We start from the raw sequence: 24,596 nt of genomic DNA, 5'->3' as shown, positions 1-24,596 counted from the left end.
TTGATATTTATGAAAAATGAGAAACCGAACCGCGGTATTTTATACAACTTATGATTATGCCAACTTGAATCTCTCGAATTTTGATACGGATTTGTTTTTTATAACGAGCTATTTAGCAACTAGGTTCACAGCATGAAACCAAATCTAAGGTGAAGAAAACTATGTATTCTATTTTCACTTCAGTTCCTAATTAAGCTTCGATTCGGTGTCGGATAACTTAAATGTAAGTTTGTTGGAGATTATGTCTTAAAACATTCATTCATGCTGCCGACATAATGTAATTGTATTAATTATATTATGCTTTTCTTTCATAATGAAGCAACTATTAGTAAGTTATTATTGTATTTAACTTGGCATCTCTATAAACAAAGTAGAATGGCACATGTGTCCATTAGGCAACGCTCGCGACAAACGTCATCAATTAGCCGGACGCCATTGAAATGAATTTAATTTGAGACCATCCAGCGGCAATACGAACCATTCCATAAATTAATGTCATCAACGAGCTCACAATACTTGCGTTTGCAATGAAAATTTTGGTACTGTATATTGTATCTTTACGTTCTTTTTCCATTATGAAAGTAAAGTGTTTTTTAACAAGGCGCAAGCGAGTAGTGGTGACAACAAAATGATCATAGCCGACTGTGAATATCTTCAACACCAGAATTTATTGAACGATTAACTTAAACGTAAGCAAATATATATAAAAAAAGATTATAAGCTATCTTTTAGTTAAAGTCTCGTTGAAATAGGTCCACCCATTTCGGATATTACCCGGAACAAACGCGGACTTCCAGGTAGACAGAAATGTAAAAAAAATGATTTTTCGTTATCAAAGAAAAACCAATGTTCACGAAATATGATTTTCGATATTGCATACAGGTACTCCAATTATTTTAAGTGATAGGTAGAGTGACTGGAAAATTAATAGTATACTCTTTTCAGTTTCTTTCAGATTGCTCAGGTATTTAATTCATAAAAAATAACTTCACATTGAACATCTCTAAGATTTCAAGTTAACAAATCGTCCAATTTTCTTCGTTATTGCACCAATTGGAACTCTTGACTCAATTTAATGCTCACGTTTTTATTCTATTTTATATTAACTTTTATGAATTAAACGTTTTTATACGAAACTGTCTGACACTCGTGAATTCCTTAGAGAGGACAAATTTTTCAAATAACCTGTAATAGTCAAATAATTTAATTCTACTAATTCGTTGCCTAAATTTCGCTTCGAAAAGGGTAAGATTTAGCTTTCAAATTGTAGATAAAGTTAGGCAAAAAAAGGGGCGTGAATCTGTTTTATCAGTGACCTTAGTGTGACTTATGACCTTAAAATGAATTATGAGGCGTTATATAAGTTATAGGTTGAAGCGGTTATTGTCCTTAGCCAAGCCCTTCCCGCCCTATGCACCGCTCCCACATTCTTGCATACTACTTACGTGGTTATCCGGACAAACACACGCAGCATATATTGTTAAGGCAAGATGTTATATAATATTTAAAAACATTAAACATATCTTACATACATAATATTACGTTTTTTTCACAAATTTAATTAACATACTGTTTAAATAAGCTGCAACTTAAATGCTTCGTTTTACTATTTCGCCCATGTATTCAATTTAACGTACCCAACATAACCCGTTTAATTCACACACAATATGGATTCACATACAATTAAATAAAAGTGTGAAGAGACCCTATTTCACTTCGGGAAAGATTATGAATCCAATGACCTCACTCTTCAAAATCCATGTGTGTCCCGAGGTCACAGTGGACCTAAATACACAGACGTAAATTCCGTTTGAAACATATTCCATTAACCGATAAAAACAATTACGTAAAAAATTACACTTGAACTATTTTATTCAGCGATTGATCATTTTATCAAACAGGAAGGTCTCTTAATTTTTATATTATGTACGATATTGAAGCGTAACCTCGTTTAGTTGAATGAACTATAATTGACACACGGACTGACCCGACAATTAAACGTATGAGCAATGCATTCAAGATTTTTTTCTTTTTTTGACGATGATCTCTATTGGTGTCTAAATCAAGGCGGGCAAGGTTAATTTAAATAATAACTTTCTATTATTTCCATCCTATTACTTGTTTTATTTTAGATTTTAGACGAGTATGATGACTACATAGATCTTGAGACTAACCATGGGTTTCTGACACCAAAGTCCTTGTTTAAATTTTTTATTTCACTTATTTTAAAGATATTGAACGGAATTACGATATATTATGTAGAGCTTTTAGTCTCAAAAACCCACGGTTAATAAGTTATTATATTTGCGTTTTCTTGCTAAACGTAATCTCATTAAAATTCAACAGATGCTTAAACTATGTGTACTGATATTTTAAAATATATCAAAAGTTATAAAAATAATCATATAGTATTTCCGTAACTTTTATCACTGTGACATGTGTGTACATAGATTTTATATTTTACCATGAAGCAAAAAACAATTTTTTATTCTATTTTATATCCTTTTTATAGATTTAAGTTGATTCTAATTTTGATGGGCAATAAATTGCCGATATCATCAGCAGTAATCATCTTCAAAAATAATGTTTGTTATATTATAAACTGATAAACGAACTACGAAATAATCTAAACATTACGTTATATATTTCTATCCGGAACAATTTTTATATTATTATTTTGTTATATTATCTCAACCAAATAAATCTAACAACGCGGGGACATTCTTTTCTCTGTTAATTTTTCAAATAAATTACTAAACTTACCTGAAAAAACTAAGCTGAACAATACTACAACCGCTGCCCACCTCATTTTGGCAATAATACACGATGTTTTACACATAAGACGACATGTAACCACAACTAAAGTGTTCTAAGGTAGCGAAATTTGAAAGGCCCGCTTCCTGAAGGCTGGCAAAGTTTTCCGATGTATGCGAGAGGGGCGCTCGATGCGACTCGCGGGTCCCGATACGAATGTGGAACTACGGGCTATTCGGTGTGAGTGGCGGCCGACCTATGACACGCATGCGCGATGTTGACCCCAGTATCAAACAAATTTAAACTTGGACTTTATGATTTTAATGGTGACATATAATGAATGCCACTACCGTTAGGTAATCTGTAAGAATATGTACATAGCTTTAGTACAGATTTATCTTACCGAAGCTTAAAATATAAAAATGCTTATAAATATTACTTCTTACTAATGTTATATATGCGAACATTTAGATGAATGGAAATTTGTTTGAATATATCGCCAGAACGGCTGAACGGAACTCAACGAAATTTGGTATACATATAGAATACAGTCTGAAAGAACACATAGGCTACTAATTATCATTTTTCTTTAATTCCGCGCGAACGAAGTCGCATGCGACCGCTAGTCTGTAACATAAAAGTCTTAACGAGTGGTTTTACGGGATTTGTGCCAAAGGTTTTAGAGGCAAAAGTGATGCTGAAATGTCTTTAGTGTTACATCGTTTTGGATTATTACAAATAACACTGAAATGAAAATTTTCCTTGTACCGATTTCGGGATTATTGGTATAATTAATTAATAAAAATTAGCAATATGAAAAATTGCTACACGACTCTTGTTCTATATATAAAAGTCTTATATTTATTATTTTCTTTTATATTATTGAGTCATTTAAAACGCCATAGAGTGCATCGGAGCTGTAACTTAAAACTCCTTCATGGAAACCGTACGATGTCCTGTCCTGTATTGTTTAACCCCTTTGTCACGAAATAAAGCTCCAATTTAACTTGCTTGAACCCAATTCTAAAGGGACATACAGATAATGCAGTACATGCTCCTAAAATAATACAATAAGCTAAGTAAATTGATAATTCATTACGCATCGTTGAAATTGAACCTAAGATATGATTATTGTATACTAGCTATAGTCCTCCGTCCGCGTGGAATTAAAAAAATAATAGCCCATGTGTTCTTCCAAACTATGTTCTACATTTATGCCTATTGCAGAGAAATCCATACAGCCGTTCTGAAGATACCTTCGAACACACTTACATCCATACATCCAAACATTCGCATTTATAATATTAGTAAGAAGGAAGATTTCCCCAGGTATTATTTAAAAAAAAAACTTTAGAAGTGACACTTGAATATTCTCATCTCAAAAAAGAACCGTTGAATATTAAATATGAAAAATATGTAGATTTTTATGTTAAGGAAATATATTTAAAAAGTATATTTTATAACAATTCATGATGTATTACCAAACGTAAAATATATCTCAAAGTTGTACCATAAATATCATTTTTCCTTTCCAGTATATTCACCATCTTTCCCGACGCAAGAAGTTGTCACAGGCTCGGGATAAAATATATTTATGCGCTGCGCACTACATAAATAAAAACATAGATCTTCATCTTCATACGTCTTTATTATACAAAGCCAATACGTAAAAAAAGACGTTTTGCATAACTTGTAGTTACAAAAAAATCCTACTATGGGAAAAGATGGAAAGGGGATTTGGCGAAGAAGGAGACAGATCTTCCTCTCTTCCGGTACCAAATAAGCGCTTACTTATTTGCTACCTTTTACTGAAAAAAAATTCTTGTATATTTATTCACGGTATAATTAGTATTTGTATAGTACAGTACATAAGGGTAGTAAATATTTCCCTTCAAGTGGTTACGTAATGATCGTATATTGGGGTAGTAAAGCCTGCCACTTATGGCACCACCGAGCTCGGCGATCTCGAATCTGAGACAATGCGAATCCTTTGCCAAGTGATTCTAGGTCAGCATGTGACTGGCCCTCGTTACATACACCCCTTGGACGAGCTATAGGAATGTCCTGCCAAATTTCTTAACGCAAGTATGCGTCACCGATTAAACCCCCTGACCTATTTATGTAGCTATGCTAAACCCATATTACGTAATTGCGGCGCGGGGATTAACTAATAACAAACATTCATATTAAAAGCCTTGAGTACGTAAGCAAATATTATATAAAAGCTTATAAAGAGTGTAAACAGTCGTTATAAAACTAGGTAGAGGATCAATGGAATTGAGTAAATCCTGTTTATTGTTTAATTACTTTAAATACCAAATAACTTATACATATACAGACTGGCTTTATACCACTCTGGATAACAATACCTCATACTCTAAAATTTATTAAGCCGTTTAGACTACAAGTGATAATAACAATGGGACGGAAATACATACAAACATACTTACATACCCGCGACTTATTAAATCATTTTATTATAATATTTTTATTAAGGCGGGCAGTAATAGTTTTTACTTATGATGATGACCTCATTTCTTTTATGAAGTGGCTTATTATTATTACTAGTATGTTTTAACGATAGTAGGTCAAGTTATCTCGGGGGTGTCCCGCTCTATCGAATTAACCAGTAATAGGCAATTTTATGATCAACAAAGTATGCAATTAATTGCAATCATTTTATTGCAACTGTATATTTTATTGCGCACTAGCTGTCGCCTGCGACTCCGTACGCGCGTAATTAAAAAAAACATAATTATAAGCCTATGTGTTCTTCCAGACTGCGTTTTATATCTACGCCAAGTTTCAGCGAGATCCTTTCAGATATGGGAAAAAGAAAAGGACTGTTTTAGAGTTTACCCAAATATTCGATTTTTTCTCACTTTCCACACTTTCCCTAGACCTCTACGAACATTTGAAGACCAACATAAGTAATTCCGTTCAGCCGTTCTCGAGTTTTAGCGAGACTAACGAACAGAATTGATTTTTAATATATATAGATTTGTTTCAGTAGGTGCCGAAAGTTATTCTTTAACTATGTCATTGTCGTCTAACTAATTTCTTGTGAAAATTTTTAAGGAAACCGACTGTAATCTTATCATCGATTGATTAAAATCATAACATGTAAAAATCGCCGGCGTTTTATTGTTACGCTTTGATCATTCTTTATCTAATTAATCGATATGACTTTGATTGTGGTTTTCATTTTTTATATATAAAGAGAGATGGAAAACAATGAGTTTAACATATCCGGACTTGACAAACAGAAAGTGTGGACAAGATGTTTAAAGCGCTGTTTCTTTTCGCAGTATACGGTAAGAAAAACATTTATTTTATTTTCAATCATCTGTCACATTCTAAGTTACATTGCAAAAGTGCATTTTACACTAAAATAGTTTAGCTTTACAAGTGGTTTTGTTTAAAGTTAAATTATTCTAAGCAACCCTGACGTGTTTTAAGTTCAAGATACCGGTGAACTAATCGTGTACATGTTTGAATTTATCTACAAGACTAACTACGTCCAACTAAGACTATTGTCGCCCGCAACTCCGTCCACACACTATGTTCTACATCTGTGCCTAATATTATAAAGATCTGTTAAGCCGTTTTGCAGATACCATCAAACAAACATCCATCCATCCATCCATCTACACATTCGCATATATAATGTTATAAGTAAGTGAGAAGTATTTCAGGACTTACAATATGTTAGTATGGTAATGTACAGAATTAATTAATTTCATCTTTCTACTTTAGAAACGCAGTTTTTTTTGTTAAAAAAGAACAATAAAAAACAAACAACATGATAATAAATTAATGAACATTTTCAGTACACACCGCAACAGCGAACGAACAACGGAGCGGTAGCGCGAACCGCTATTTTGTTTATACAAGGTAAATAAAATCAATTAATTACGTACACCGACGCTTTTTACTATTATTTCAAGTTATAAAATAATTTCCATTTAATAAATAAATTATTTAATTAATTTAATTACTTATTTAAAGCATTTATGTATTATTTAATAAAGACGCAAACACTGTCTACTGAATAACAATTACAATAATGGAATTATCAACACACCTTTAGCATTAAAGGAGAATAATAATTTATATTTTTTATCTAATATATCTGTTTATCCTATATTTATGTTTTTAGAGGAAATTTTAACGATCCAAGAGAAATAATCGTGAACGATCTTACAACAATTACTGAATCTGGAGTTGAATTAACTCGGGACACAGTCGTCATTGTACACGGTCACAAAAGTACAGCGTTCAATTCCTTAAACCCTACAGTCAAGAACGGTAAGCTTTTAAAATTTTATTTCAACCTTCTTGAAAATTTAACACAATAAAACCATAAAGAAAACTTCCAGATACAACATAACAGAATAAATTAAATTAAGAACGACTTTAGCGAGGTTCAAATCAAATTAATTACCTTTTTCAATTTTTTTATTAATGTTGGCACCAATTCGACTATTAATTACAATAAATAAAACAACTTTCGGTTATATTTCAGCATATTTACAAAACTTTGATGTTAACGTGATCGTGGTGGATTGGTCGGCGGTGGCTCGATTGGACTATAAATTGTCGGTGGCTAGTGTCCCCAGCGTGGGTGCGGCGGTTGGAGATTTAATCAGCTTGTTGCTGGACGCCAACAGAGTTGATCTCCGTAGGATACATCTTGTAGGATTCAATTTGGGTGCACACGTCGTTGGTTTCGCTGGAAGGAGATTGCAAGGACGAGTTGCGAGAATTACTGGTAACATTCCCCTATTAGTACTTTCCGTTGATCGCGAATTTTTATTCGGAATTATCGAGTATAATTTTCGTAACTTAAGATATCAACATTTTTTTTATCAAACACTACGCGACAACAGAGTAATATTATAAAAGTAAAGAAAACAAGGACTTTCTCTATGTTAAAGACACCGCAGAATTTTCAACTAAGGTTATTTACAGGTCTAGACCCGTCTGCAAAACAATGGGACAATAATTCGGGACGTTTATCTGCAAGCGACGCACAATACGTTGAAGTAATTCATACCGATAGCGAGGGACTTTTCTCGAATGGTCTTAGAGATGCAATCGGTGATGTAGACTTCTACCCGAACGGTGGCAGCAAGCAGCCAGGCTGTGGTCTGTCGAACTCATGTAGTCACAACCGCGCCTGGGAGTTATTCGCGGCAACGTTACGTGAGGACAACGAGCTATCTGGAAATAGCTGCTCAACTTTCATACAGTTGTCATGGAACAGATGTAACGGTGATCCTCTCGTGATGGGTGACCACCAGTTTTCAAAACCAGGGTAAATATTACTTAGTATATTACTTAGTACTTATATAGCTAATTATATGGGTTCTAAACAAAGTACATATTGATTACTATGATATAAACTACTAGTAGACCTATAAATAGACGTTGATCATTAGACGTAGTCATTGAATTATAGTCAAAATTATTTATGATAATTAAAGAGCTTTTATTTAAATGATCCATGCAGCTTTTAAATAAGCTTCAATTAATCCCTTCAAAGGAAGTATCAAGTCGAGTGAACATTAATTATATTTCTGCTTTCAGGAGCGGTATTTACAGAGTCAATACCCGCAGCAGCGCACCTTTTTAATCGATACGGAAATGAAACAAGTTCAAGAGACTCAAATTAATCAAACCCTATTCGTATAAAATTTTCTTAAGACTTTCTTAATATAATTTTGTTTATACTTAAATTGTTTTTTCTTCTTTCCACGTCCATTATATTATAAGTGAATTAACACATTTTCAAATACGACATTTTTCTTATATTTAATTGATTTTAAAATGTTATGTTTTGAATGTCCTCATTTTACAATTTTTTTATTAAAACACTAATCATTGTTCTTAAAGCAAAGTCTCCTGTAAACTACTTAACTACACCTAAATAATCGACAACATTCGAGTTCTTTCCTGAAGTAATGTAAACTTTAAAAGGAGTAAACCAATACATGACAATGATTTTCTTTTCCACCAACTCTTGTTAAGTTATTTTAATTTGCAAAAAAGTTTTGCGGTTTTTTATATTTTTTGTACCACATTTATTTTAATTTGCTTTCGACTTAATTTTAAGTCTCTATCTAATTCAAAGCATACACGTATAGTAGTTACGTTCAAGATTTTTTAAACACCTGATAAAAAGTCAGTTTTTTTATTTTTAAATGATCGCCGTTTAAATGCTAAACTACATACATATCTAACTTTCTTTATATATTTTTTTTTGGTAAATAAAATAACGATGAACTTAAATAAAGTATAAAAAATCTGCCAGCAAAAATACTTAGACAAGAAATGGCTACAAAATAATACACAATTTAAATAGTTTGAAACAATATGTTGTTGAATATAGTTTTGGGTATGAACATACAAAAACAGACGATTTTGCTAGTAATGACTTAAACACCGTCCATTAATAGATTATATAATAAAGGCAAAAAAAATGCAATTGTATACTAAAGTTCTTTGTCATTCGAACGTCATACAAGACAAATGTCGCTATACAACAAATTACATTTGCATTAAGGTCAAGCTAAAGTTCAAATTAATTAATGTCTAATTGTATGTACATATTATTGTTTAAAGTAGATAATCTCTCTAATAATATTAACCAGTTAATCTAGTGCCCATCCTTTCCTTATAAGAAAAAGGGTGGGAAGGGAAAGAAGACTAAAGTAGGCCTCCGGGACGCACACCCATCAGACTAAACGCGGAATTACATCTACTTCACGCCTGTCATGTGTGGTCGTGGTATTACCGGGCGAGCCGGGCCAATTCGTGCGATGTTAAAGCGGGCTCCACCACTGTATTTTACCAAGGTTTGTGTGAATTTATACATAGGAATATATATTACCGAAATATTGCTTTCTACAGTATTTTTTATAATATTTAGGCAAAATTACTTGAGAAAAAAACACACTATTTTACTTTATGTTCAGTTTAAAGATAAATCAATAGTAACATTATCGCAATTCAAAAGGCAAATAATTTGTATGCACACATAAGAAAAACAAACTCAAACCTATTAAAGACATTGTAAATACGTTTACAATTACAAAATATTGTTATTTTAAACATGTTTCAATATCTTAAGATATTAATTTCAAATACTTAATTACAACTACATAACTTAGGAGTTCGGCTATTTAATGGTGGTTCCTAGGTTAGATGTCAAATTAAAAAAAATATGTTTTATTTGACAATAAAATAGTTAAAGGTATAAAAATAATTTGCTTTACAATAGCCGTCACCCGTGAATCCGTTCGCGCGAAATCAAAAAAAAAACCTTCATTGGCCTATGTGTTATTCCAGACAACACCTATGCAAAATTTAAGCGAGATCCATGCAGGCGTTCATCAGATAACTTCTAACAAACATCCAACCATCTTATCCAAACATTCATATTTATAATATTAGTAAGGAACCATTGCATAAAATCATGTTGATCAAAATTTCAATCGATATTTTATTTACTAAAGGAATTGTGCACGAAATTGAACATGCTTAAATATACAAGTGGTGGTAATTCCAAAGAACTCCAGTAAACACGAGGACAACGCAACGTGAGCAAACATATATCTATGCTTGAAGAAATATCCTTTGAGTAAAAAAAACTCCGCTCAGAGTAAAATATTATAATTATGTAAATATTTAATTTCCTTCACATCAATTATCTGATAAATAAAACTATCAATACTTGATATGCTTTATTAAAAACTGCATAAACTTAGTTGGCCTCTCTGCCTCTTCAAGGCAATAGATAAAGATGGTAGTGGACTTCAGTTACCAAGCCTTAATTTTCTGATTATTCAAACTCAAGGCGCTTTGAACTCGGAAACCACTGTCTAGGCCTTTATCTTAACTTATCTTATATCTTTAAATGAGCAATTCTTTTGTATTAATTACCAATTACCAATTATATATATATGTATAATTGGAATCTCGTTATCGGCTCCAACGATTTTCATAAAATTTAGTATATAGGGGGATTCGGGGGCGATAAATCGATCTTGCTAGGAATCATTTTTAGAAAATGTCATTTTATTCGTGTTTTATCGATAATCAACTTAAACATAAACTTAAGTTTTTCTATCGGTAAGATCGAAAAATATTAGTCATATTTCATCATTTTATTAGTAATTCGTACTTAAATGTAATTTCCAAAAAACACAATTAAAAAAAAAATACCGAGCAAAACTCGGTCATCCAGGTACTTTACTTTAATTTGGCGAATTAAGAATTGTCATTTATTCGAATTATTCGTAACATGAAAAAATCTATAGACACCTATAATAGTTTGCAATTACTTGGACTATGGAAAATAATCTATAGTGATATAAATGGGGAAACTATCAAGCATTGAATACAGTTGATTGGGTTCGGGATACAGATACAAAATCAGAAGATAATTCATTCTGCTAATCTTATGTTATTACGAAACATGTTGGCATGAAGATAATATTTTTTTATGCTACGGAAATCCCAAAGAGGTAGTTAGTATACGACAATATTTACTCTATGAATAATCTAAAACAACTCCGTCATTTTTTTTTAACAAATGATCGTCATAACATAATATGCGAACTTCAAATATGGTAAACTTAAAGACAAGACAAATCTTACTAATATAATAATTGCGAATGTTTAGATGTATGGATGTTTGTTTGAAGGTATCTCCAAAACGACTGCATGGATCTCGTTGAAATTTGACATAGATGTAGATCATAGTCAGAAGAACATATATGCTACTTAGATTTTTTTTAAAATTTCGCGCGGACGAAGTCGCGGTCGGCAGCTAGTATAAACATAAATGATCCGTGGTAGGAAAATTAAACAGAATTACTCCTAATAAAATTATCGGTGACTAAAATTGTAAGGCACGTTACTCAAATAATGTCATTGCGCAAGTAAGTCGTTATTACATGGATATGCGAAGCGCCTTGACCAAAATGCACGCACAACTATATACGAAATATGACCTTTAAAATGCTTAATCTCTTAGACAAAATCTTTGTTGAACCATCAAAACTAGCGACTATTAATTCTAGATAATAATTTAAAACCCTAAGTTTTTAGTTGTGGGCCAATAAAAATAAAACTTTATTTTATTAATAATTAATGCAAATTTTCTTTTGCGCAATATCATCAAAGTTAGTAAACTTTTCTCTACTTCTATCTATTTATTATCTTTTTATAGGAAATGATTAAAGAAAGGGATTTTTAAAGAAGCATCTAGATCATAATAATGAATAACCTTAGTCGAAGTTGTGACCACTAAAAGGTTGAAGCGACGCATCTCTACTGACCTCGTCAAGGGCGGCGGCTGCGATCCCCATTACTTATCAACATAATTACCAGTTTTTTTACAAGTCATATACATTTATTTGGCTGTATCGACATACATATGTGGTCATAGTACAAAACCACAAGATGTTCACCATGATGTAACGAAGGTAAAAACGAAAAATAAATTACAGCTTTTAAAACACAATAAACAACATATAGGAAAAGGCATAATAGCTTAATTTAATAAAAAAAACTAATAACTACGTAATTTTGTTTTATTGTAGCATTAAGATACCTTTAATAACGATTTATCATTATGATAGAGTTTGAAAGAGTTTATTGATTTAATTTCTAAAAAAAAATCTGGTACCATTTACACGAATCACTCGACAGTAATGCCTTATAAGTACATTTTCTTCTAAACAACATTTTTTTATCAAATTATCAAAACAGATCAAGCTCCGTTGACATATTTTGTTATATCCGTAACAAATTGTAATATTAATTTATTTGATATTGCAGTAATAATTTGGACGGAAGAGTGTGTCAAGGGTAGAGCCGCGGATTTTAGAACGGCGAAAGGATGTCTGCAGCGAACCCTAAGGCGACTGGTTGCAGCAAATTTAGTCACGGAAAATTACTACGGCTTCCATAAAACAAGATGCTTAAGACAGTATTCCACAGATCTGCCTTCTGCGGACGGACGACAATATTTCCGAGGTACAGTCAGGTTTGCCGACGGTATTCTATCTCTAAAGCCGTTTTTGTTTGACTGTCGTACACTTTAAGACAATAAAGGTTGGCAAATGATTTAAAAATATCGTTTAAACACATCCAGAAAAAGGAGAATAGTGCAAGTAACAATCAGTCGTTTTTTATCCATACAACTTTAGTGATATATGTGTAAGGAGAAGTGAGTAATTTCCTAACTAAAATACCGCGTACGAATGTGACTGTACATGAAATAAATATCATTATGACTTTTTGAGCATTCTGTATCACGAAAAAATAAGATTTGTCATAGCTAACGAATATTTTAAAAAAAAAATTTGCCAACGATATCAGTGCTACCGACAAGTACTTCGCACTTTTAAAAACTTGAATATTTTAGTTCATTGTTTTTAAAGTAAAATGGCAAAAAATACTCTTGTCCCTCGAAGTAATTACAATAAGCGAGTGTATGCAGTAATTGAATGCGATGCAATTATCACGATTATTATTTACAATTGCAGGTCAGCCAGTCTTTAACGAGAGAACCTTGAACCTTAAAGACCCATAAAGCAAATATACATTTGTTTAAATTAACATATCATTGAAACCCATTGTTTTGTATTTTACTCGTTCATTCTATTGTTGCAAAAATGTCTAGTAGACTACTGATAATTAGAATAAATACTCTACCCTCTCGGGGACCCTTGAGCCCAGTCACTCCATGGAGCGTCCACCTAAGCGATCTAAGAGCTCCGTGGCCTCCCAATCCGGTAACAATAACGGAATAACAGCCCGAGCCGAGGCTCCTTAGGAAACCCTCTAGTCTTGGTACTCTTGAACGAGGTTTCAGGCTAAGCATCATCTGCGCACGGCCACCTCAAACCCGGTGAAGCTGTAAATGCCTCTTCAAACAGTGACCACAGTGACCACTGAACAGTCACAAAAAAAATAGAAGAAAACCTGACAAGTTGAACCTGACTTTGACTGTAACGTGGAGAGGAGCTAATAAAACGGGATAGAGATTAAGAGGATAAGGCATTAATTTACATTAATGTTTCGATATATAAATAGCGATACACTATGTATGACAAATCACTGTTTGGTGTTGAATAAAGAATTGCTATTGACGATATCGTCAGGTACACATAATTCAAGGTCTACTAGCCCGTAGTGACACTTAGAAACCAGAGAAAAACATTAAACATTATTTCCTGTAAACTCTTTGTGACTTTAAAATAAAATGACAATAAAGGTCACTGCCAAAAGTACAATGATTTTTTTAATTATAAGACGATGAGGCGACTCAATTATCATAACTCACATTACCTAGTTTACAATACTAAGGTAAATCTTGATGCTAAATTAACCAATGACTTTCTCAACATAGAACTGCAGGCGCAAGTAAAAAGCCACCTTGAAACCGAAAATGTTTCATCACATTCTACTCTCAGACCGACGTAGAATATATTCGAGAGCAAGTTGTTTATCTCGCATTTCATTAACAAATCGCGATTTCGCTGGTCGCCGTTCACGGCCGTCGGTCGGCGCGGGTGTAAACAAAAACATAACCTAAATGCCGCGTAATTTGAAATTAACTATTCAAAATTTATTTTATTGTAATATTACCCCTATAACCTAATCACGTTTGATATATCATTTTCAGTTTTAATAGTAAATACGTATAATAACGTAAAGTCTGAAACCGGATTATTTCTACACAACACGGAGCATAAATGTGTCGGTTACAAAAGCTTACGCTGAGTTCCTCTTACGCATTTCTTATAACCAAACGTAAAACGCGGCAGTGCGGTGGCGCCCGACAATGTTTAACTTACAAAATATTTTTTTACGAAACAGTAAACTGTTCCTTAAAACGAGATTGTTCATGTACTGTTTGACGTACGCCCATCTAAATATAATGTCTGTGGTTTTATTGAACAAGGATTTTGCGACTTCCAATGATCCAGATCTAAAAGTTTATTTGACACTAAAGTGGAAATTGATTACAACATGGTTCAATGTAAGTCTAATTAAAGCGTACTCGTAAATTTGTTTTATAAAAATAATTATTTACTAAAATTCTACGAAAATTTTTATCTTGAATAAAACCGGCAGGGAATCCCAATTCCCAGAAAATATTTTAGTTGGATTATAATATTCAAAGACCTCTCCTGAAATATATTAACAATTTTGCACAATTCTGAGAAAAAATTCCCATTACTAAAATTTTCCTTCCATCGATAAATTAATTACAAAATATTATAATTATATTGATGAAATTTGTAAATAAACAGCAATAATAAATCACTTTACTAAATATATAATAAACCAAAGTATAATATTTTACTTTAATTATAAACCATTTTATGTAAACGTGATATTAATTGACTTCGATAAAAGATTTTCAGAATTTAAATAACGGACAATTACAATTATAGAAAGAAAGAAAAATTGGCATAACACAAAAACTACTTAGGTACACAATTTTCTTTTTTTTAGTAACCAATTTTTGCCCGCAACATCGCCAACGCAGAATTAAAAACAGTTGAAAATTATCTAATTTTTTACTCGAGACTATGCTCTATATTTGTGGCAAATAAAAAAAAATATGATCGAACGTTAAATAATTTATACGGTTAAATATCGTTGGTAAATAATCTGATAAGATAGTCTCAAAAAATGTCCAAAAAATTATTGATAAGTATGCACACTAAGTTGACTTGGCATACCCTTAATAGTACAAACCTATAGTATTTATCGATTAATCTTTGGCCGATAATATTCATACTTATAGAATAATTATTAAAGCTAATATCAAAGAGACCAAAGATTAAACTTATAAATTCCAATTTCTATTTGTACTCTATATATTTATTTTCTTTTGATATGATGATATCCTTTATAGAAACCATTGGGCTATTGGCTTGAACTTTATGAAGGAGAAAAGTTGATCATGAACTTGTTGATGACATTTGTTTATACTGTAATGCGATATGGCCAATGGCTTATAAAAAAAAGGCCAAGCCAAAAAACGACATTATTGAGGTCATTTTAAATTTAACTCTGCGATAGTTTCAGGAAGTTATTAAAAGAAGTATTTTTGATACAAGACGAAATTAAATGTTGTATGAGTTTCCTTTTTAAAGGAAAAAAACAATGCAACAGGTACATTCTAGAATATAGTAAAAGATTGTAGAAGTTTAAGGAAAATATTTTACTTCTAGAAAAAAAAAATTCCTATAACTCGCCAACCAACGGCTTTTAGGAAATATATCTAAAAACTCATGAATAGTTAGATCAGTAATAATATAATTTTAAACCGCTTTAGCATCAAAACATTTGGTCCTGAATCCCACCAAAGACCACAAGAACCCTTAATATCCTCTTTGGTAATACGCGGGTAAGAACCACTATGTCCGAATAATCTGGTTATATACATACAAAGCACCTGCTAGCAATTGAATAATAAAGGTCCATGAAAATAACTAGACCTGGTTGGTTCCTATAATGCACTTTATCGAAACGCGCTTCATAACACTAGTTGGTATGTAAAGTGATTTTAATGTAAGCAAATTACAATGTTATAATTAGACTAATAAATTATAAAATCAAGTGTTTTTGTTAAAGTTAGAAGGTAATTGCTTGATCAAAATAAAATCTAATTTATATTTCCAATACATTTTTACATATTCATACATTTCCTCAAAGGTAAGTAAATAACTATGCTATTCGAAATTTACATACATTTATATTCAATGTCAATATTTTTAACGTTAATTGCAACTCAATCAAAAGTGTATCAGAAATATGAAAAAGAAAGTAATTAAGTAAAGTAATTGATCCATGCTTTTTTGAATTTTTTAATATACCCACCAGCAAGGAAACATCGTTTCATGATTCATTTTTAGATAACCAGATCAAGATTTTCTTATTCTTCTAATGCCTCTCTGATACTGAGGGTTGACCGTCAGCTCAGCGTCCCTGTCCTGTTCAATGCTGGCAATAGTGGTCCATTCCAGAATGCTTCTTAACCATGACTTTCATTTCCTTCCAACCCGTTATCTGCCTGCGATCTAGATATTGCAAATTAAAATTATTTTTTATGTTAATTTTTAAGTAATCAATTATATTTTTTGAATACCACAATAGTAATAAATATAAACCAAAAGTAGTTACCTTTACAGTAGCTTTGTGGAGTGTCCTGAACGATTTTTTTTCTTATTCCAGATTTTGACGATACCATACATTCCAATTTGCGTGTACGTCGACTGGCGCGAACTCAAAAGGAAAGCCGACCGCCCCGTGCCGCCAAACGTAGAAAAATTGAAAAATATTCGAGACTTTTACTTTACAAATCTCATATTGCCAGCCACATTGGTAATATTCTTCACTTCCTACTATTTCAACAACTATCAGTTATTATTTTATAGAATTATTCGAAAATAGCTGTCGCCCACGACTCCGTCGGCGCGATGTGTTCTTCGAGACTATGTTCTACATCTATGCCAAATTTCAGCGAGATTCATGCAGCCTTTCTGGCGATACCTTCAAATAAACATCCATCCATCCATTCAAACATACGCATTTATAATATGTGTGCGAGGGAATAAAGACTGACAACACTTTTCAGAAGCATTTTACTAACTTAAAATTTTATATTATGCTTCACGGCGTGTTAAATATGTGAGTACTCATTTGTTTTTATTACTTTCAAATAGCATTTTAAAAAAGCCAGACGATAAAATATCTGTTGAAAAAAAATAGACATAAATTGATTGTAATTTAAAGACAACAAACAACGAATAGTTTGTTTGTTTTATAAAAAGTTTAGTCCGCGATTTGACCACGAAATCATATTGATTTTATCATAAGATGATTACTAATATTAAGGAAGTACCAACTGTTTACAAAATTGCGTCAATTATTTTTGCCTTCTTGAAACATCATGCCTAATATTTTGTGGGTCGCCATATATAATATGACCAAATTACCTCATTAAAACTTCTCGATTTGCATAATATAATCAAACGTTTATTAGATTATGAACGGAAAGGTCAGTTAAATTTTACTACAATAAGAGAACAATTAACAGAATTTTTAACTTAAATTTTCCAATTTTTTTTATTTATCGATTACTACGCGAACCAAATTCAGTGCAATTTATGATATTTTAAAAAAAATTTCAAAAAAAATTAAGTTATTTGTAATTAGCAACCTTATTTCGCAAATCATTTCAAAATACGACTTAAAGTGTTGTGATTTGGTTGGCAAAGTTTGTAAAAGGATGATCTCATCATCATCATCATCATCATCAGCTCACTATACGTCCCCACCGAGGGGCTCGGAGCCTACCTTAAGTTAAGGGTGATTTACTTATAACAGAAGGATGAAATCCTCTATGATATGTTCGACTGTATCACACCCTTTCACGAATCAGACTTGCTTTGGAAACTGTGCTTTTACCTGTATTGTACATGCCATTGGTAAGAATAATATATTACAAAACAATGCTCGAGAAAATGTATTTGTGTATATCAGTCTTTAGATGGCATTCAAAACTTTTTGCTGCTACCGTCAGATTCATTTCATTGTCTTCTGACATATTTTAATCTGGTGGGTGGTGCGATGTGATAATCTAGACAGAATATTTATGTGCGTAATAACATCAGACGTCTGATAAATGTTCAATCGATTACCAAATGCACATTCCTGATAGACTGGCTGCAATTTTTTTTATCTCTTTCAGTATGCGGACGTACTATTCTGGAACTTATGGAACACGGACAGAAAGTTATTGATGCCGCTGTCAGTCGACAAGTACGTGTCGGTGTGGGAACAGCATAGTATGCACACCGCATCTCTGGTCTTTGTCATATTCGACTTAGTACTAGTGCCGCGGCAAAGACCAAAGACATATAAATGGGGTGTCATACTTTTATCCATATATCTGACCAGCTATATTTTTGTGTAAGTTTACTTTGCTATATGAGATATTTGTTTTAATCTGTATAATAATTAATTTAACTAAACGCTTATCTTTACAACATTACATTACATTTAACAATAACTAACTAAAAGGTCACTGTAAGACGATTTACTATCTTCCATGTTTATTTACGTACTCTTGAAGGTCAAGAAATAAGTCAGTAAAGAAAAAACTCCTTTTTTAGACAGGATATTGCAGAATATTTAGTCAAGTATGTTGACAAACTCCAAGCTTTGTTTGTTTCGTTATATTTCTTAGAAGAATTACGTAGGTTTGAGTGTTGAAAAATATATCCTACAATATCTATATATGACCGGAAATATGTATTTACTTTTTTTAATTAAGGGAACATTAATTTTTAAAGAACAGACATAGTCTTTGCCTGTTCTTTAAAGTTTACCTTTTTATAGTAACTAAAATTCAATGACTTGTCAATTCTTAATTTAATCACAATTATAGGTCAATAACCGTAGATCCACTTCCAAAACATCTTTCACAAACATAATCATTGTTATTCCACTTATTCTCTTTGAAAAACCAGAGAAAATATGGTTTAGTGCAGCTTCCCACATCTAGGTATCCACCGTAATATGTTTTGATTTGTCAACAGATGTCTGACGAGTTTATTGAAAGGAGAATACGTTTATCCAGGGCTGAAGTCATTTACCACATTTAAATTTGTCGTATTGACCATCCATATGTTTATTGGTCACATGTTCTACTATACTGGACAATGGATTGTCATCGACCTGCTCTGGGGTCAGAGTAAAAGTGTCAAGAAGATAGCGTGAGGTGTCTAAACAAAAGATGAAAAAGTCTTCAATTGTTTAAACCGTAGAATGTTTATTTGATGACGTCACTGAGTTATTTATTTTAGACTTTACTGTACTGTGTAATAACAAAAATACATACCAATTTAAAATAATTTTAAATTCTTAAATTTTCCTATCGAAATCATATTGCCAAAATAAAGTAGAAAATATAAAAATAACTTGGATGTAGAAGGCGTAACGATTTTATATGGTCAGATATTGTAAGACAAAATAATTTGATTAATCAGAAGTGTACTTTGCTTGTAATCTGTGGATATTTTTATGATTTTATTTCCATTTTTTGTATGTAATCCATAATTATTCTGACTTCTGATTATTCCGTGGTTTTCGGTTTATTCGTTTTTAATAAACTGTTCTACAGAAATCTCTATAGAGCTTAAATTAGTAACTAACTGCAGATTACATAATAATATAATAATTATCATATGTAGGTTTCTTGAGGTATTTTTAATAGAAACATTACTATGAAGTTAATGGGTTGTCACTAAAGTGTAAATAAAGATTATGATTTAAGTATTATTAATAATATTATTTATACATTAATTGCTTGTTTTTTATTGTCATTTTGATTAACAACGTATAACGAGATGATTTTATGACATTACCTACCTAGTATTTACTTCAGTCATGTGTGTCCAACTATTTTTGATCTAAAAAAATAAAAGTATTTAGGCCAAGTCTATTTATAATAATATACCTACTATTTTGGAAAAACTAGTAACCGTCGAAAATATGCGCTAGTGTATGAACTATTAGGAAAAAAGTAGATGTACATTTTTTCGTATAATTCGTCTGCTCAAGTTTATGTTTTTTAATTTCAATTACGATCATTCTTGGTACTAAAATTAAAAGAAATGGATGTTAGAAAAGGTAACATATTAATTACGACATTATTAACATAAATATTGCAACAACGAAATTGCAAGAGCGCCTTGCAACTGATGTTGCAATGATGTTGGCGAAACTTTGCTATTGAAATATAGACAAATAATTTATTAACACCAGATGTTAAGGACATTTAGTCATTAAACTGCAAGAATCTGATTAATTAAGACCTTGGATAACATATAAATGGCACCCGTTCCACTAAGCGAGCCGAATATAATCGTAAGAAATGTGTTTATGTTGCAATAGTGTATACTCGAATAAATATATTATAAATAATTATATTAATATTCTTTATTGCCGTCCTTCAATCTCAAGTAATTTTTTCACAGACTTTGAAGATACGCACTGCTTTTAATTTTCATAGAAAAGAAGAATTCAAAAGATACAAAACATTTAATGCCTTCCAATCAACGAGAAACTTCTACAGTCATAATTTTAATTCAAACCAAATTTAGATTCGTGTTCATTAGACCGTTACCACAGGGCATTTAACGAGAGACACCTTTTGCTATCTCATTCGCCTTTGTCAAAGTTTTGTCAAAGCGAAGTTAGTTCACAGGACAAAAGGAAACTCGGACACACACATTGTGTTTACAAACGCCTGCCTGACTATAGACTGTGCAGCTGTTTCTTAGAATTGCGGTCAGTAAACTCGCAGGCGAATAAAAATAGGCTCATGTGAAATTGAAAGTGCCTCACATATTTTAATAGCTAACATTTTTGAGGCAAAAAAATTAAAGAAAAAACTTTTCACAATAAATTATTAGACATAAATAAGATAGATTAAATGTCCATTACCCTTGGATTGAAAACAAATAGATAAATAACTCATCATCCTAAACTTCAAATATAGACAATCATAAGAGCAAGTAGTGATATTTTGCATTTAGCAAATGTAAATTACAGATATATTTGTGGAAAAAATCTAACTAACTAACGACATTGCTAAACAATAGAGCAATGTCGTACAATGTCATGGAACTTTGATACTTCCGTACCCGACCCTTTCTTATCTTATCTCCTTAAATAGCTTACGAGGGTTTAAAATATTGGCTGGTAACCTATTTTCTACTATGAAATTAATCTCTTAGCAAAAAAATGTTATTAATAACTCCAGCCACAAAGTAATGATCAAAGAGAACGTAATAATATGTCGCAAAAAAGGATAAGTATTGTATACTTGAAAGAGAAGAGTACACAGCGTGGGACTTATAGAGCCATTGTCGACGTTTTGTAGGTCTAATAATATCAAAACATCTTACAGAAATTACATTAAGGGTGAAACTAAACGTATTGTGTCTCTTACAATGGATTTCAATGACGCAACGCTAGTATATATCATTGTTCAGTTACGAATGGAGGTATATCTTTCAAAATTATTGAAATAAAAAAAAAATATGTTCTCGCTATAAAATATAAAGAACACTGTGAATGTATTATACTTAGAATTATTTTCCTGTTCTGATAGAACATATTTTCATCCGGTGGCCTTGCAAATTAACTATTGATTTGGATTATTGGAATTTATTGAAGAACTGACTGAGAGAGCGTCGGTGGCTCAGGGGTGAAGCACTTGACTTGTAATCGGTCCTGTGGTCGAATCCCGCCATGTACCAATGTATTTTTCGAATCTTTCCCAACAATTCACAACAACAACGCAAGCTTAAAGCTGTGTGTCATTCGTTTATTTCATTAATTCTGTTAATAAAAGGTATAATAGTTAATTCGACAGTCTATATAAATGTTATCAGTATGGTTGTGAACTTGTTTAATATTGCTTCTAATTACATTATTATTCCCAAGTGCTTATTGCTGCTTATTTGTGTTTCATGCATACGAATCGGACCATTACTGTGCTGCGATACTGCGATAATGACCACACACCGCACCAGCCGCACCAAATGCTCAAATATATTTTGTTACAAGTCGTATTCCAATTAATTACATGAGCACAATATCTAGTATAATTAGTTTTACTTATCATTATAATAAGGGCCTAACTGACGAACTTTTCAACATAAAATTAAATAGTTTTTTTAATGCTATGTTTCGGTCGTACCGAGAGAGATGCTAAATAAATTCCAACTTGATACCTTCACGCGTTTTTGAGAAAAAGGGTCTTGACAGACGGACGGACGGACAACAAAGTGATCCCATAAGGGTTCCGTTTTTTCCTATGAGGTACGGAACCCTAAAAACTGAACGATTCATTTTAATTATAGTCTGTATAGATCACTAAATTATTCATGGACAATATACGTTTAAATAAAGATGCATATTTCATATATTTAACTAAAATATATGAAAACTCGTGGAATAAGAAAAATATTCAAATTTTATTAGATTCTGTCGACGAGTATCTGCCGCTGGATTATGTTGAGACAACATTGCTATATTAATCCTGTTTTGCATAGCATTTGAAGCGTATTAAAATATTTTTCGTTACTTTAAATATGCAATATTTTTTACATGTCAACATATAAAACCATAAAGATTTATTTACAAATTTTACTTCTAAGGATTGGCAACATGACATGTCATGAAAAAACCGTATCAATTAAATAATAATCAATTTGAAAAAAAAGTTGCGAGCAGTGCTAAATGAAAATCCATAGTCTCTACCTACCTCGTCAGTAAGCGGCGCGGTTATCTATTTATTTATTTATAATTACAAACATAATAGAAGATTTCATTTGAAAATTTATAATATTATTATACTTTTAAATCTCTCATGTCTCTTAGTAGAGTCACATGATCGTACAGTCGTACAACATTTAAAAATAAAGTCATGCATTTAACAGTTAATATGTTTCCAAACAAATATAGAATTCATTGTCTTCATCGTGTTTAAATCTCTCAAGTAATACATCCTTACTGGCAACACAGTAAGAAGATTTAAGTCTGTGTACAGTTTCCAGACAACTAAACAAAGAGACGGCTGCGGCCGGAGCTCTCGCTAATAATCCTACTGTTTGAAATAGCACAATAGCAGTTATACTTACAAATAACGTATAACATTTATATTGACATATATCGTCATCTCTTACATACTCTATGATTAAACAGAGACAACAATACGACGTAGTAGTAATAACAACAGCATGATATGTGAATATTGAATACTTTCGAATAAGATTAAACGAAGAATTTAAGTAGCAATTATTCAATAATATTTATTTGATATGACAATAACATCGGTCAATACCACCGCCGTCTACTATATTGTGGTTTTCAAACGAGTATAGAAATAGTAATACTAATCACCCTCAACTGACGAGAACATATCTTTATAATGTGAATTAGAAGACACAAGGGTGTCAGGAGCGCACCGAGGTAATTGGAGGATTGGTAATCTCTGCCTACACCTTAAGGGCGAGACGTGTGTTGCTGTTGTTGTAGAAATAAATCTTTGATTTTTACAAAAATAAAATCAAGTTATTTAACTCCAAAATACTATTATTATTTTGTTCAGCGCCTAGCTTTAGTTGTAAACGTTAAATTGCTATTATTTCAAATAACAAGAATATTAATTAGTTAAATTCTTGAAATAATTAGTAACCGAAGTTGGAACAATGCCGTCTGTATGTTCAGCTACAAGAAAATGTTTATCGTGACTTTAATCTTCGACCTTATATCTTTTAACTTGAAAACTTAGCCAACTATTTAAGTAATGCGAATAACTAATTATAACTAACTAACGAATAACTATTATAATTTCACAATACAATAATTGCGTAATAGTTTTTCAATGATATTACTGATAAAAAATAGACTTTATTAACATTATGTAACACTTTATATATTGTTAAAGGCAAATACACATAAAAAAAATAGAAGTCAGTGTTAACAACTTAACACTCCTAAGAAGAAGTGATTTTCAGAAAGAGTATATTCATAAATTAAATATTAAGCTTGATTAAAAGCTTTTAAGCATGTCACGTAAAATATATTCCATGTTCTTATAAAAATAATTTTAATAGACGAAACTTTAAGCTATGAGCTAGAAATTACAATTGAATTTTATTATACTGTAGCCAGTGTTCTCGTTCAAACGGCGAGTGATAAGTGAATACTAGGAGCGTACTTAAGCTGCACTAATG

The 24,596-nt window shown here is 31.8% G+C and overlaps 3 protein-coding genes across 5 annotated transcripts in view; 2 read left to right on the top strand and 1 right to left on the bottom strand.

Moving 5' to 3' along the window:
• The window catches only part of LOC106126263 (neural cell adhesion molecule 1), a 59,328-nt gene that overhangs the window by 30,058 nt on the left and 4,674 nt on the right, over positions 1-24,596 (bottom strand). The window contains exon 1 of one of the 2 annotated variants that reach the window (XM_013323801.1): positions 2,764-2,973. The exons of the other annotated variant lie outside the window; for it this stretch is intronic. Within the exon in view, the coding sequence (XP_013179255.1) occupies positions 2,764-2,839 (76 nt within the window). The 5' untranslated portion in view covers positions 2,840-2,973. Of the gene's footprint in view, positions 1-2,763; positions 2,974-24,596 lie in introns of those variants that run through there. 2 annotated transcript variants of the gene reach the window in all.
• Positions 6,004-8,470, top strand: LOC106126281 (pancreatic lipase-related protein 2). Its single transcript, XM_013323835.1, has 6 exons — positions 6,004-6,068; positions 6,585-6,648; positions 6,914-7,062; positions 7,280-7,525; positions 7,726-8,071; positions 8,344-8,470. The coding sequence occupies exons 1-6, from the start codon at positions 6,035-6,037 to the stop codon at positions 8,387-8,389; spliced, it is 885 nt and encodes a 294-aa protein (XP_013179289.1). The 5' UTR covers positions 6,004-6,034; the 3' UTR covers positions 8,390-8,470.
• Positions 14,292-20,084, top strand: LOC106126288 (androgen-dependent TFPI-regulating protein). 2 transcript variants are annotated; one of them, XM_013323855.1, is made up of 5 exons: positions 14,292-14,369; positions 14,453-14,809; positions 17,017-17,166; positions 18,536-18,756; positions 19,386-20,084. In XM_013323855.1, exons 2-5 carry the CDS (start codon positions 14,612-14,614, stop codon positions 19,564-19,566), a joined length of 750 nt encoding a protein of 249 aa, XP_013179309.1. In that variant the 5' UTR covers positions 14,292-14,369; positions 14,453-14,611; the 3' UTR covers positions 19,567-20,084. The 2 variants fall into 2 exon arrangements, with proteins under 2 accessions (XP_013179309.1, XP_013179302.1); XM_013323848.1 differs by having other exon boundaries at positions 14,298-14,809.

The sequence above is a fragment of the Papilio xuthus genome, unplaced genomic scaffold, assembly GCF_000836235.2.
Source record: "Papilio xuthus unplaced genomic scaffold, Pxut_1.1 DF828952.1, whole genome shotgun sequence".
Classification (NCBI taxonomy): domain Eukaryota; kingdom Metazoa; phylum Arthropoda; class Insecta; order Lepidoptera; family Papilionidae; genus Papilio; species Papilio xuthus.
Note: the sequence above shows the minus strand (reverse complement) of the source record. Positions and strands in the feature narration are given on the sequence as shown.